The sequence below is a fragment of the Prunus persica genome, chromosome G8 (assembly GCF_000346465.2).
Source record: "Prunus persica cultivar Lovell chromosome G8, Prunus_persica_NCBIv2, whole genome shotgun sequence".
Taxonomy (NCBI): Eukaryota; Viridiplantae; Streptophyta; class Magnoliopsida; order Rosales; family Rosaceae; genus Prunus; species Prunus persica.
The window spans coordinates 4225823-4240212 of NC_034016.1; the positions used below are offsets into that span (position 1 = coordinate 4225823).

The 14390-nt window shown below is 35.8% G+C and overlaps 1 protein-coding gene across 1 annotated transcript; it reads right to left on the reverse strand.

Annotated features, from left to right (window-relative positions):
- Positions 8259-13699, reverse strand: LOC18766943 (tryptophan aminotransferase-related protein 4). Its single transcript, XM_007200960.2, has 5 exons — positions 13319-13699; positions 10274-10574; positions 9814-10106; positions 9385-9665; positions 8259-8719 (listed from the first exon to the last, which is right to left on the reverse strand). The coding sequence occupies exons 1-5, from the start codon at positions 13603-13605 to the stop codon at positions 8490-8492; spliced, it is 1392 nt and encodes a 463-aa protein (XP_007201022.1). The 5' UTR covers positions 13606-13699; the 3' UTR covers positions 8259-8489.

Here is a 14390-nt window from a genome sequence, read left to right on the forward strand (position 1 = left end):
TTGGACACGATGTACTTTAGCCTGACAAACTTATGTCACGAATGGTTTTTTATGGTGACAAACATCAATAGTTACGGACGCATATGTAACACACTGGCTGGCTAATCGTTACTGCAGGGTGATTAAAGCTTGTAGTCACCTTTATTGTCCAAATTTTTTGTAGTGTTGGCAGCCAATGATTGGACTTACAATAAGCAAAATCACGTGTCTCGGATAAAAATTTCGTGCTGAAAATATTGGCTTATATGACTAGTTATCTCGATAAAATATATGGATGCAAATGCTGATTTTCCTAATGATGCCCATTATAAATGAATGCACAAATTACCTTGGTTTTGTAGCCTCATAAGCTTTTTAATGTACTTCAACATTGTAGTAAATACCTAATGCCTAGTTTCTAAAGATGTGCTTAGAGGAATTACATGAAAGTGTACAATTGGCAAAGAAAGCCAATTCTAAGAATCCTAAACCTAACAGAGATCACGACTTTGTTATCTCAATCCCAATAAAAACACTTCGACTTCAACTAAATAGTAAAGTCCTTAGCCCTAACTCACCTACTTGTTACAATAATCTTGGCAACAAGATGGTGAACGAGTTTTGAGTGAATTATATGATTGTCTATATTGAAAAAAAAATTGCTTATTGATTCAGAAGAAATAACAAAAAATATAAATTCTCGCAAAGGATTGCAAGCCACAACTTGAATATGTACACTTTAATTATGTTGTTGAACATATTTTAATTTTGACAATATGTATTTTTTGGTCTCGTTTAATTGCATTTGTTTTATGTTTAAAGTTTATTGAAAATTAGTCAATGAAGCTATAAACTAGCGTGGTTTGTCTGATTTAATGTTGTTAGGTTTTGTTTAGCTAAGGTTTTTAGCTTCCCTTGACAACTTTGTAATTGCACATGGAATTCATCAAGCTCTAGGTTAATTAGACTAGGATAGTCTAGTTGAAGATGATTACTGTGATTGAGATCAGGAATGGAGCTAGAATTTTATGTGCGGGGGGCCAAACTATAACACAAGTTTTTAAATAAAAAAAATTCAATCCTGCAACAATAAATAATAGACTATAGAAAGGACATTGATTTTGAGTATTATTGGAGAATTAATCAGCTAATATGGCATTACTTTCCTTTCTTTACTCTATATTAATTGTGTAAAGTAGGAATATAAACATGTGATATATAATTGTCAATAAAATTATTATAAAGTATAGGATTTGCATTCAACCACCCAACAGTAATTGCATGTGGGGTGGGGGGAAACTACAACGGTTATATGGTCTGTTATTCTTCGAAATATGAGGTGCGCATGCAACTATATAATCTAATATGTATAGAAACAATTTTTTATTTTTGGGCGGCGGGGTGGGGCCATGGTAGGCCCTAAGGTGGCTCCGTCATTGGCTAAGATCAACAATGGCACAATTTAATTAAGATCTTCAAAGGTAAATTATGCATTGCATATATATATTAGGACATATCGAGTTAATGTGATGACTAGTCATCCGTTACTGTTAGCTCAATGCCAACTCATTTAAATTCTCATGGGAGACTCACACTTGGCTAAGTGTAGGATTTTTGTCCTAACAATTTTTGTCTCATTTTAGCTTCAATTATTAGCCGCCATGTGGATTATTGGACGTCACTTTTGATAGAGAGAGGTTTTGAGAGTTTTGTTTTTACTTTGCATCTTCTTCTTTGAGGAAAGTCTCCATTTTTCATTATGAGGTTTTAAAATTTATTTTTAAAACCTGCTTTGATCTTTGAAATCCACTTCACTCATTGAGAATTTTTTTAGAGTAAAACTTTTACTTTGCATTTTCTACTTGGTGAGATTCGGATTTTTATTGTGAGATTTTGAAAATTGGTTTTTGAAATCTGCATCTAGGGTTTAGTTTAAACGCTTCATCGTCCTAGCTAGAGTAGATTCTCTGTTGATTTCTTCAAGAGAATGGTTTCTTGAAGAAATTGACCATTTCATTCTAGAATCTATATTTCATTCATCGGTGACGATCCGAAGCTGAGTTGCGGTGCCATGTGGTGAATAAGTTGATGGACTAGCTACCATTTCCATGAAGGACAAACTACTAGCTTAACTAAGTTTGGAGAAGAAGGTTGCACAGGGAGGTAGTACTCTTTTCCTAAATAGATCTATGATTGTTTAAGCTTATTACATTTTCTTTAAGAATCTTCTTGACTTAGTGGATTGTCTGGTCACAGTGATGACCCCTAGTTTTTTTCCAATGGTGGGTTTCTAGGTGAACATTTTTGGTATGGTGTTCTTGATTTTATGACTAGCCATACTATATCTGTTATCTTTGGAATGTTGATGAATACTCACACCTATCACTCTAGTTGTTACTAGCCAAACTTTGATGGGTGTTTTTGAGTGCCTAGGTTGTCACGTAGTTATCTTCTATGCTTGCATGTTCTTATATTTGATTTATGATGAGTTTGTTCTTTGCTTGTTTATTCATAAATCTATGACCAGTATTTGACTAGTCATATTGTCTCCATGATTATTTGATCATTGTTTTCATTGATCTTTCCAAATAGGGTTTTAAATTTACCCCCTCACCTATGTACCAGTTTCAAATGTATACTTTTATTTATAGAGCCACTATAAAAAAGTTAAGTACAAAAAAAATTAATCATTAGATTTTAAGCTAATAACTTTAGCTAGCACCAGTTGAATAATTCTTGATTCCGCCTATTGTGCAAGCCCTCTATGATGCCAAAGTTAAACCAAAGCTGGGAGAGATTGGAGAGTGTTTGAGGAGGGTGTTAAGATTTTATCTAGTTACAACAGTTGTTTTTAATTAAATAAACTGATTATCCTATTCTGTAGGAAGTATGTTGCACGTTGTTATGTTTACCAAGTCTTTAGGAGTCTCCTAGTAGTGGAGCAGTTTGTTAGTAGTGTCAGTAATGGATTAAGTTAGTAGGAGTCATGTCCTTGAATTTAGCATAGTCTGGTGATGTAACGTTCTATTTAAGTTCAACCTTATCAATATACAAATAACGCTTTCCTGCACCTCTTCTCACCTGTGTTTGGATTTTGAGTTTAACTCTACATCTGGTATCAGAGCTCCCCACTGGGGCCTGACATAAAAGTTCTCACAAAAGCAGTAAGCTATTATTTCACTTACGGCAGTAAGTTATTATGGCGTCTGACAAGGTTATAGACAACTATGTGCAGCCAGCCATACCACGCTTTGATGGTCATTATGATCATTGGAGCATGTTGATGGAGAATTTCCTGAGGTCTAAAGAATACTGGACTCTCGTGGAAACCGGTATTGTAGAGCCGGAAAGTGGAGTGGTGTTGACAGAGCTACAACAAAAGAAATTGGATGAATCCAAGCTGAAAGATCTGAAGGCGAAAAATTACTTATTCCAAGCTATTGATCGTTCCATTTTGGAGACCATTCTCCAAAAAGATACTTCCAAGCAAATTTGGGATTCCATGAAGAAGAAGTACCAGGGCTTAACAAAGGTGAAGCGTTCAATGCTGCAAGCACTGAGAAAAGATTTTGAGACTCTTCAGATGAAACAAGGAGAGTCTGTCAATGATGACAAACAAGATGAGTATCCATAGCGAGAAGATGGAAGACGTGACCATCGTAGAAAAGATCTTGCGATCTATGACTACAAAGTTTGATTACATTGTGTGCTCCATTGAGGAGTCCGATGATGTTGAGCAGCATTCCATTGACGAGCTGCAGAGTTCCTTGCTTGTCCATGAGCAGAAGATCAATCGGAGTACATCTGAGGAACATGCCTTAAAAGTTTCAACAAATAGCGATTCTTCGGTAGCAAGAGGTCGTGGTGGTCGTGGACGAGGACGTGGTAGAGGCGGCAGCCATGGAAAAGGTCGAGGTAGCAGAGATGGGAACAAATCCAATGATGATTCCAGCAGCAAAGACACTTATGATTCCGGCAGTAGCAATAGAGGCTAAAATAATTCTGGAGGTAACAGCAGCAGAGGCCGAAGGCAGTCATACAATCATGATTCGAATGTCGACAAATCAAATGTCGAGTGTTTCAGGTGTGGCAATTATGGTCATTACAGGTCTGAATGTTACACAAATATGAATAAAGTAAAAGGTGCAAGGACGAATTTTGCAGAGAAAGAGAAAGAAGATGACGGGGCTATTATAATAGTGTGTCAAACCATGGAAAAACCACAAAAGAATGTGTGGTACTTGGATATAGGTTGCAGTAATCACATGTGTGGAGAAAAGTCAATTTTCTCTACCTTAGATGAAAGTTTCACAACTATAGTGAGATTTGGAGATGACAGCAAAGTTTCCGTTTTGGGAAAAGGAGATATCAAAATTTGGGCTAAAGATAACACTGTCCATACTATCTCTAGTGTTTTCTTTGTTCCGAGTTTGAAGAGCAATTTGCTGAGTTTGGGACAACTGCATGAAAAGGGATATGAGATCAAGATTACAGGAGGAGCTTGTCAAATTCATGACCAAAAGAGGGGCCTAATTGCTAAGGCTTACATGACGACAATCGAATGTTTCCATTACATATTCAAAGTGATGGTCCCACATGTTTCTCTGCCAAAGTCAATGATCCAGCGTGGCTGTGGCATTTACGCTATGGTCATCTGAATTTTAGAGGTTTAAAGACGCTACATAATAAAGAGATGGTGACTGGCCTTCCTCAGATAACCTGTCCAACTGAAGTTTGTGAAGTTTGTGTTGTTGGAAAATAACATAGGGAAACCTTTCCGAAAGGGAAAAGCATGGCGGGCTAGAAGACCTCTTGAGCTGGTCCATTCAGATATTTGTGGGCCAATAATTCCAGCTTCCAACGCCCAAAAAAGGTACTTTATAACGTTCATTGATGATTACAGCAGGAAAACATGGGTATATTTCTTACAGGAGAAATCAGAAGCCTTAAATGCATTCAAACATTTTAAGGTGGCTGTTGAGAATGAGATAGAGAAGACGATCAAGGTTCTTCGAACTGATCGTGGTGGAGAATACAATTCCAAAGCCTTTGAAAATTTCTGTGCTATACATGGCGTTCACCGACAGCTTACGGCAGCTTATACACCACAGCAGAATAGTGTGGTGGAGAGGAAGAATCATACCATTTTAAATATGGTACTCAGTATGCAGACAAAGAGTTGCATTCCAAAGAGTTTCTTGCCGGAAGCTGTAAACTGGCGCATTCACATACTGAACAGAAGTCCAACTTTTGCTGTTCGTGATTTGACACCTGAAGAGGCATGGAGCGGCCGTAAGCCAACAGTTGGTTACTTCAAAATTTTTGGTTGCATTGCATATGCACGTATTCCAGACGAGAAAAGGAAGAAGCTTGATGACAAAGGTGGAAAATGTGTCTTTCTTGGCATAAGTGAAGTTTCCAAGGTGTATAAGTTATTCAATCCTGTGTCCAAAAAGATTATTATTAGCCGAGATGTTGTATTTGATGAAGAAAAGACATGGAATTGGAGTGATGATGTTTCTCAACAGCAACAGAATATTCCAGTCAAGTTTGATAACAATGTGGAACAGCAACCACCGGAACAGCAGCAGCTATAACAGTATATTTTGGCACCAACTTCTTCAGTTGTTCCAGCACCAGTTGTTTCGCTAATTGGAGCTCAGGCTGCAAGTTCATGTAGTGCACGACCCCAACGTTTAAGGAAGCGGCCTGCATGGATGATAGATTCTGAATGGGTGTTTGATTCCATTAGTGGAAGTGAAGGAAGTGATGATGATCCATTTGTTCACTTTGCTTTGTTTGCATATTCTGTTCCTGTGTCATTTTCTGATGCCGTAAGAGAACCAAAGTGGCAGAAAGCCATGGATGAGGAAATCAAATCTATTGAGAAGAACAATACTTGGGAGTTGACAGAGCTTCCACAGGGGCACAAGACGATTGGTGTCAAATGGGTCTTTAAGACAAAGCTGAATGAGAAGGGTGAGATTCTTAAGCACAAAGCACGCTTGGTGGCAAAAGGTTACAAGCAAGAGTACGACGTTGATTACACAGAAGTGTTTGCGCCAGTGGCAAGGCGTGGCAAGGCATGACACAATTCGAATGGTGATTTCAATGGCGGCACAGAACTCATGGCCTATCTTCCAGCTGGATGTGAAGTCTGCGTTTTTACATGCTGAATTGAAAGAACAGGTTTATGTTGAGTAGCCAGCAGGTTATGTTCAGCCAAGGAAGGAAAGACAAGTTTACAGGCTTAAAAAAGCTTTAAATGGGCTGAAGCAAGCTCCCAGAGCCTGGTACAGCCGCATTGAGGCATATTTTGCAAGAGAAGGATTTCAAAAATGTCCATATGAACATACACTCTTTACAAAATTCGGAGAGGAAGGGCAGATACTCATCGTGTGCTTGTAGGTGGACGATAATGATTTTAAGAAATCCATAATGCATGAGTTTGATATGTCTGATCTTGGATTGATGCACTATTTTCTTGGTATAGAAGTAGTACAATCTAGTGCCGGAATATTTATTTCACAGAAGAAATATGTTCAAGTGATCTTAGACAGGTTTGAGATGAAGGATTGCAATTCAGTTTGTACGCCAACTAAAATTGGCTTGAAACTAGTGAAGACTTTTGGGGAGAAGAAGGTTGATCAAACTCTCTACAAATAGATTGCAGGAAGTCTGATGTATCTGACCGCAACTAGGCCAGACATACAACATGCAGTGAGTCTCATTAGCAGATATATGGAGTGTCCGGAAGTGCCTCATTTGGCGGCAACAAAAAGAATTTTTCGTTACCTAAAGGGCACAATCGATTTTGGAATATTATACAAGAAAGGAGTTAAATCAGGTTTGTTTGGCTTCATTGATAGTGACTACGCAGGAGACCCAGATGATAGGAGAAGCACCTCAGGTTATGCATTTATAATGGGAGCAGGAGCTATTTCATGGTCATCCAAAAAACAACAGATTGTCACTCTGTCAACCACTGAAGCTGAGTTTATTGCAGCAGCAGCCTGCGGCTGTCAAGCTATTTGGTTGAGGAGGATACTTGAAGAATTACGTGGTTTGTAAGATGGCCCAACTCTTGTCTATTGTGATAACAATTCAACAATCAAGTTGTCCAAGAATCCAGTTTTACATGGCAGAAGCAAACACATTGATTTTCGCTACCATTTCCTGCGCGACCTCACAAGGGATGGAACAATTGATTTAATCTACTGCAGAAGTGAAGATCAGGTAGCTGATATTCTAACCAAGCCTCTCAAATTACCGGCGTTCTCGAAGCTAAGGAAATTGTTTGGAGTTTGCTCTGTGAAGGATATTGCTGGAAGACAGAAGCTATAGTGCGAAGGTTTCTCTCTAAACTGATTGTTCAAGGAACATTTAGTTTAAGGGAGAGTGTCAAGATTTTATCTAGTTACAACAGTTGTTTTTAATTAAATAAATTGATTATCCTATTCTGTAGGAAGTCATGTTGCACGTTGTTATGTTTACCAAGTCTTTAGGAGTCTCCTAGTAGTGGAGCAGTTTGTTAGTAGTGTCAGTAAAGGATTAAGTTAGTAGGAGTCATGTCCTTGAATTTAGCATAGTCTGGTGATGTAACGTTCTATTTAAGTTCAACTTTATCAATATACAAATAACGCTTTCCTGCACCTCTTTTCACCTGTGTTTGGATTTTGAGTTTAACTCTACAGAGGGTCTCTAGGTGTAAGCATTTATCATCTTGATCCTAGTATTGGTGAAGGGTGTTTATAGAGGGCTTGAAAAGAACAAATCCTTCTGATTAAGGAGAGAGGAGTGTCCATCCAATAACCTAATCAGAGTGAGTGTTGGTGCCTCGCCATGCCTAGTCGCTCGCAAGGTCATCGTATGACAAAGAAACAAGATGATTACATATCTAATAAGGAACAGCCTCTTAAAAAATAGTACTAGAAATAACAAATACAAAGCCAAACATCAATCATTCATTAACCCAAACGGGTGTGAAACAATTCAAGGAAACCACCGAAATAACTTCGAACGAAAGCATCCACCTCTTCAATTGTAGAAGCCTTGCATTTGACTTCCTTATAGTGTTGAAACAGATTCCTCCGAAACCTGAGAAGATCCTTCACATTTGAGGCAAGACGTATAACGATATCGATAAACTTCCCAAAATGTAACACCACTCAGCAAAGCCAACTAGTGGTATTGTAGTTTTTTTTTCTTTTTCTTTTTAGTACAAGCGATAATTTAAATTACATGAATCGGGTATTATTTTTTTTATTAATGAGGAAAAATAAACTCGAACTTGGGTTATATCTTTCAACATTGAAAAAGTGAACACCACTAGACTAATTGAACTAGCATTACATATATAAGCACGGGATACATAGGGGAGCACGAGTGGAGCTCTGCTATTTTTCGAAATGTTTCAATATACATGTAGCAGGTCAAATCACATATTGACCATTAATTGAATAAAAGTGTACTGATTATTGGCTTCTAATACACAGGTGATTAATTTGTCATCAAATCTCGTTGACAAATAACTTTTGGGGTTCACTTTCTTTCAAGACTAATTGGTTGAGCCGGTGAAGCAATATATCAAAATCATCTTGGCTCCTTAAGAGAGTGAGACGTACATGTCGATCTTCAGCACCAAACAAGCTACCTCTACGGCCATAAATATTGGCTTCTTTTTGGAGTACTGCATAGCAATCTTTATCCTCTTCCCTCTCGCATTTCAACCACACATAACCTGCCATGAGAATAAACTGCTTCAGAATTTGACCCAATGGAGCCTTTAATTTAGTAGTTTTTCAATATGATTATTCTTTTCATTTATCAGTTTTTAGTTGCACAAATTCTTGAGTCAGCAAAGGCTTGGTTCTTTTGATAACGTCTAAATTACTTGAGAGAAAAACCAAATTGAAGTAGTGGAAATTCCCAACAAAATAATCATTTAATCTTTGCAAATATGGTAGGGTAGACTTAATTTTCTATGATGAGGTTAGACACAAAATAAAAAATAAATTTTATCATAATCACTGAATTAATGAAAATAGCATGATATATATATATATGTGTGTGTGTGTGTGTGTATTTATGTGATGTTTGCTCATGTATGGCCCTAAAAAAATGTTTCAAATTTAAGAATTAATATTATTTGCAGAAATATCCGCCAGTTAATGTTTGCTCATGATCACCGGAACATCTAGCATCTATGGGTTGGCCAACGATAATACGTGGATTATATAATTGTGGTCCTAACTGGGTGTTGCCAGATCATTTCCCACTCTATACCTATAATTCACTACTACTTGACAAGGGAGGGAAAAATCAAATTTGGGACCTCTTCCAGCATTGGAAAGAGAAGTACCACTAGACTAAGAGAAGTACATAAAAGTGATGAGGATGTTATACCTGGTGAAGGTTTTCTGGTTTTTTTGAAATAAGTGCAGTATTGTGGTGCAATTTTCTGTAGAGAAAATCGGTTTGACAGAGCCAAAGTGTTGCTCAATTTTTCCCAGCGTCTCTTCACTTTGTTGTATCCGAATTCAAATATTTCCTTGCCTCCAGTTTCAAGCACTACATTCAGAAGCTTCAAAGCTCTGAGCTGAGCATCCCGAGAAACACCCAAGCTACTTATCTGTATACTCTCACTCATTCTTTTGTATACAGACTCATCCTTCACCACTGCCCACCTGCACAGGGCACAACATTATTATTTTATAAGTACCAAAAAGGGTTTTTCTTGGTTCAACTCTAATAATTTTTCATTGGTTTTAACTTTAAAAGATATAAAAAATTATATGAGAAAAGAGAGATATGCAAGAAAATGGAAAATGATACCCGAATCTGCTACCGGCATGGCCAGTGAGCTTAGAAATAGAAAATATCATGATATCATCATCGGCTGGAGCAGGAATTGCTGTAAAATGGGGCCAGTAATACACACGATCATAGATTGCTTTGGCATTTGAGCCTTGAAAAATGGCCTTTTTCAACTTCCCATCAGGGTTGTTTGGGGAGGTTACAAACTCAATGACGTTTGTATTAGCATCTGAAATGTTCTGCAACACGGCTGCATCTCCTTCAAACTTGTAGTCCACTGATCGAACGAACTCCGCTTGCTCTTGGTAAAGCTGCGAAAATTCGACAAATAAAATTAATTTATTTGTAAAGGAGTTGTATCATCTCAACGGATCATATGCACGCGCCTCTACGAAAGATAGTAACACAATTTAGATGGTACAAATAGTTTTGATCTTTCCAAATTTTGTATGTCGTAAATTCAGAATGAGGATTCAACCCTGTAATAAGGAACCGAAACCACAACACTTGCAGGTGAGGAAGAGCTGAGATTATTGGAAGAGAGTGCGTGAAGTGCAGCGTTGAGAAGTTGGGTTGAGCCAGCACCAAAAACAATGTATCTTCCTTGAGTCACCGCATTTCCAACAATGGCATGAAGTTTGCGAATGTGCCTCTCAAGCTTTGCTGAGATGCGAGATTGATCAGCAAAGGTATAGCTCATTCGATGCCAGCCTGCTACTACAACTGCACTTTTGGCTGCATGTTGCATCCAAAATGGCTCCAAGAAAAGTGGGTCTCCACTGCAAGCAAATATATATTATTATATATATGCATGAGATAATTAAATTTATAGTAAATGTAGCCTTCACCTTTCAAATTAATTTTTGATCGTTTTTTTTTTATGAAGAAAACTCAATTTATTATAAGTAAAATTCGATGACTAGAATCCAACTCAACAAGTTACCTAATTAAGCTTAAAATCTGATTTAAATGTTGGTCCTCAATGTTGGTCTCCTAAATTTGGAATTTATTGCAAATTGGACTATTGTTTTAAAATTCAAAACGTTTGGCACACAAATATATATATGTTAGTGTCTATATATTAATCCACACGCAAAAATATATATTTTTGGGTAAGTAATGCACACACAAATATTCCTATGTGCCTTTCACAAATTATTTATTTATCATCTAATTACCGTCCTTCTCTATTTGCTATGAAAACTGTACCTAATAGTAATAATAGGATAATGTACCTAATACAAATTTATAAATTCTTCTAATTGTCTATCAAATAGGATAGCGTAATAATGTATCTAATTTTTCATAAGAATAATGTACCTATATTTTGCTTATAGATAATATTAATGTACCTAGATTTTTCTTATAGATAATGTACTTTTTTAAAATTAATTAAATTTTTTTTAACATAAGTATGTATTTATCTGTTTACCTATCTTGTATTAGATATGGTAAATTATTTTTTGCATGTATTACCATAATTTTACAATATACAATTACCTAATCAATATTATTTTAGACAAAAAATAAATTTTTTTTAGGTATATATTATCATTTGTTTAATATTGTTATATTTAGATTTATTTTTATCAAAACGTTTTAATATTAAATAGGTGCTAAATTAAAAAGAACTAGCCCCTTGGCACATGCATGTGCTAATTGGTTTTCTTTTTTCTTTTTTATTTTATTTTTAAAATTAAGAAAAGATAACAGCAATAGTTATATTCCATAAAAGTAGGACCTATTATTTGATTTTATTTTTAATTTTAAGTTTTTTTAATATGAAAAAATTTGAATGTTCCATATTGTCCTCATTTAATTAATAATTTCAATTCTTAATGTTTGAATTCACCAAGGGCATTTTCTAGTATTTTAAAGGTTTCACCATTTTATACCTTTTGCTTTATATATATATAGATTAAATATAAATGCTAAATATAAGGGATTTGACAAGTAAGGTAGATGGCATAGTGTGTAAATAATTTGTAATATTAGGACAATTATTAATCTATATTCAAATTTAAGTTTTTGAAAATAATTTAAAAATAGATGAATTTATGTTTAAGCTATAAGAGTTACTCGTGATTCATGCTAATGATGATGATATTTTGTTTTATAAAAACGTTAATTATATTGTTGTTGGCTTTTTCTGACATAATTTAAAGTACCAATCAAGTGAATTTGGAACCACCATTAATGTTATGTTCACATGAACATAAAAAAATCAATAATTCATTTCCCTAAGTGGTAAGGTCCTTTTCTCCTTGTCACGAGAGAAACTCTCATGCAACGAGGATAATATTTTTTTGTTATTTCCAACTAATAACGTAATGACACGTAAAATATCTTTTCCACGTGTCATTATATTTTTAGTCGAAGATAGCAAAGCAATACTATCCCCGTCAAAAGTAAATTTTTTTTGCTTGGTCACCCGTTTGAATCCCAAGAAAAACGTGAAAAACATGATATATATATATTTATTTATTTATAGTCCCCTTCTATAGAGGGATCCCTCAAATTATTTGAGGGACACCTTTTAGGGTCCCCTACAAATTTTTTTCAATGATCCAAACCATCTATGTTTTAAATCTACATTCATAAATCATCCTTGCATAAAATTAGACAAATAAAAAACTGTTTCGATATCCAATTGTGTCCTACAAAATCAATGAACACGGTACTTTAAGAAAGTACTAAAATTTCAATAATTCAATTGAGTGGTCAAATAACATCGGATTCAAGTGATTTTTTGTAGAGATGATCTTTGAATGAGTATCTACAAAATAGACGGTTTGGATTAGTGAAATACAATACGGAGTGAGTCCTATAAAAATGTCCCTCAAATAAACTTATTTATAAAATCCTTCAATCGAAACTCCCTATATATATATATATGTTTCCAAAAGAAAATCTCCCTTGTGGTTCTAATTTAAAAATCTCCCTTACCTATTATTTTAGGTGGATATTTACAATCACATTCACATTTATATAGTATAGTTGCTTTCACCACACGTATGTGCGGGACAGTAAGGAGATATTTTATAAAACATTACTTTCATAAGTGACATCATGAGCTTTGTTTTCGGAATCTTTCGGGTGCATATTTTACATAATTAAAACAAGTTTTTGAAAATGAAATTCCCTTGTTGCCTTTTTTGTACCTTTCTAATTGGTGATATGGATTTAAAGTTTTGGCATGGTTAAGTAGAGGATCTTTTTGGGTACCAGGTGCTTTGGTTCTAGAATCTTGACTGCAGTGGTTTACACCTAATCTGCTCAACTTTTCTGAATTAACAAATAATCAGGCTTGCATTTTGACCACACCTTTTTCTCCCTCTTAATTTCCAAAGGTTCCAGCTTCAAATTCTAATGTGCAACATTGAAGACTTGAAATAGTTTTTCTTTCTTTTTTCTTCAAAAGAAATATAAATCACAAATCTAAACCCCAAGCTAACTATCAATTTTCAGTAACGAAGTCTTTGAAAGTGTGTGTGTGGGAGAGAGAGAGAGAGAGAGAGAGTACCTATCAGCATTTGCTGCACAAGCAGTTAAAAATTGAGAGCAGTCAGGGCCTCCATAGCAAGAATTGCATTCACAAACGGGTTCCTTCCCATCAAGAATAAGCCCATCCAAGTAGGCTCTTCCATGCCCTGAGCAAGAGACGGCTGCCACGTGCTCAGCTTCTTCTGCTGCTCCTCTGCTCCAACTCAGCTCCCACTCTCCACCCACATAGAGTTTCAAGACTAATAATAGATTAACAAATATAGAAAATGCAAAGCACACAAAGTAGGAGCTTTGTAACTTAGCCATATTTGTTCAGTTTCCTCTTTCAGGCTCTTGTATTATTCTTGCACATATAGAACCTTATGCAAGAGGAAAAGGATAACAAACACAAATTTAAGGCGTTGGGAGGCAACGCCTGGATGAATATTTAAACATAAGGAGGCCCACCATCTATGTCAAGGACAAGGACTTTTATGTTTTACAGTAAATATTAGTGAATAAGATCGACCACAACTCTTGAGCCACAAATTACAACAAATATCCTTACATACTCTTTTAGGGTTCGTTTGGTACACCATTTAGACTCTGGATAAGAATAAATAGTCTATGTCAGTTATTTGGTGTCAACTTGTATTATTTAAAGGTTTAAGCTTTTAATACTCTCCTTACCTGATTAATTAATACAACCCACACGCCCCGGTTTAGATAATACACGCTTAATTATAAGGCTAGGAAAAAAAAAGAACATACTTTCTACTTGAAAAATTAGACGCTATCTTTTCCATAGGGTTCTTCTTTGCTATCTTTTCCAGTGGTTATTCTCTTCACTCTTCTCCAGATATCCATCTCTCTCTCTCTCTCTCTCTCTCTCCCCAATATGCTTCTCCACTTCACTCTTCTTTTTCTTCTCTACTATCTTCTTCAGTAGCTATTTGGTGACTGTTTGTGGAAAACACAAATCAATAATTTGTGTGTGGTGGTTTTTTTGTTTGAATTTCGAACACCCAAGTTTGCAGCTTTGCTTAGTGTTGAAATTCGTTCTTGCCCATTTATGTTGTTTCGATTCAAAGCTCAGCCAAACAAGTTTAGTT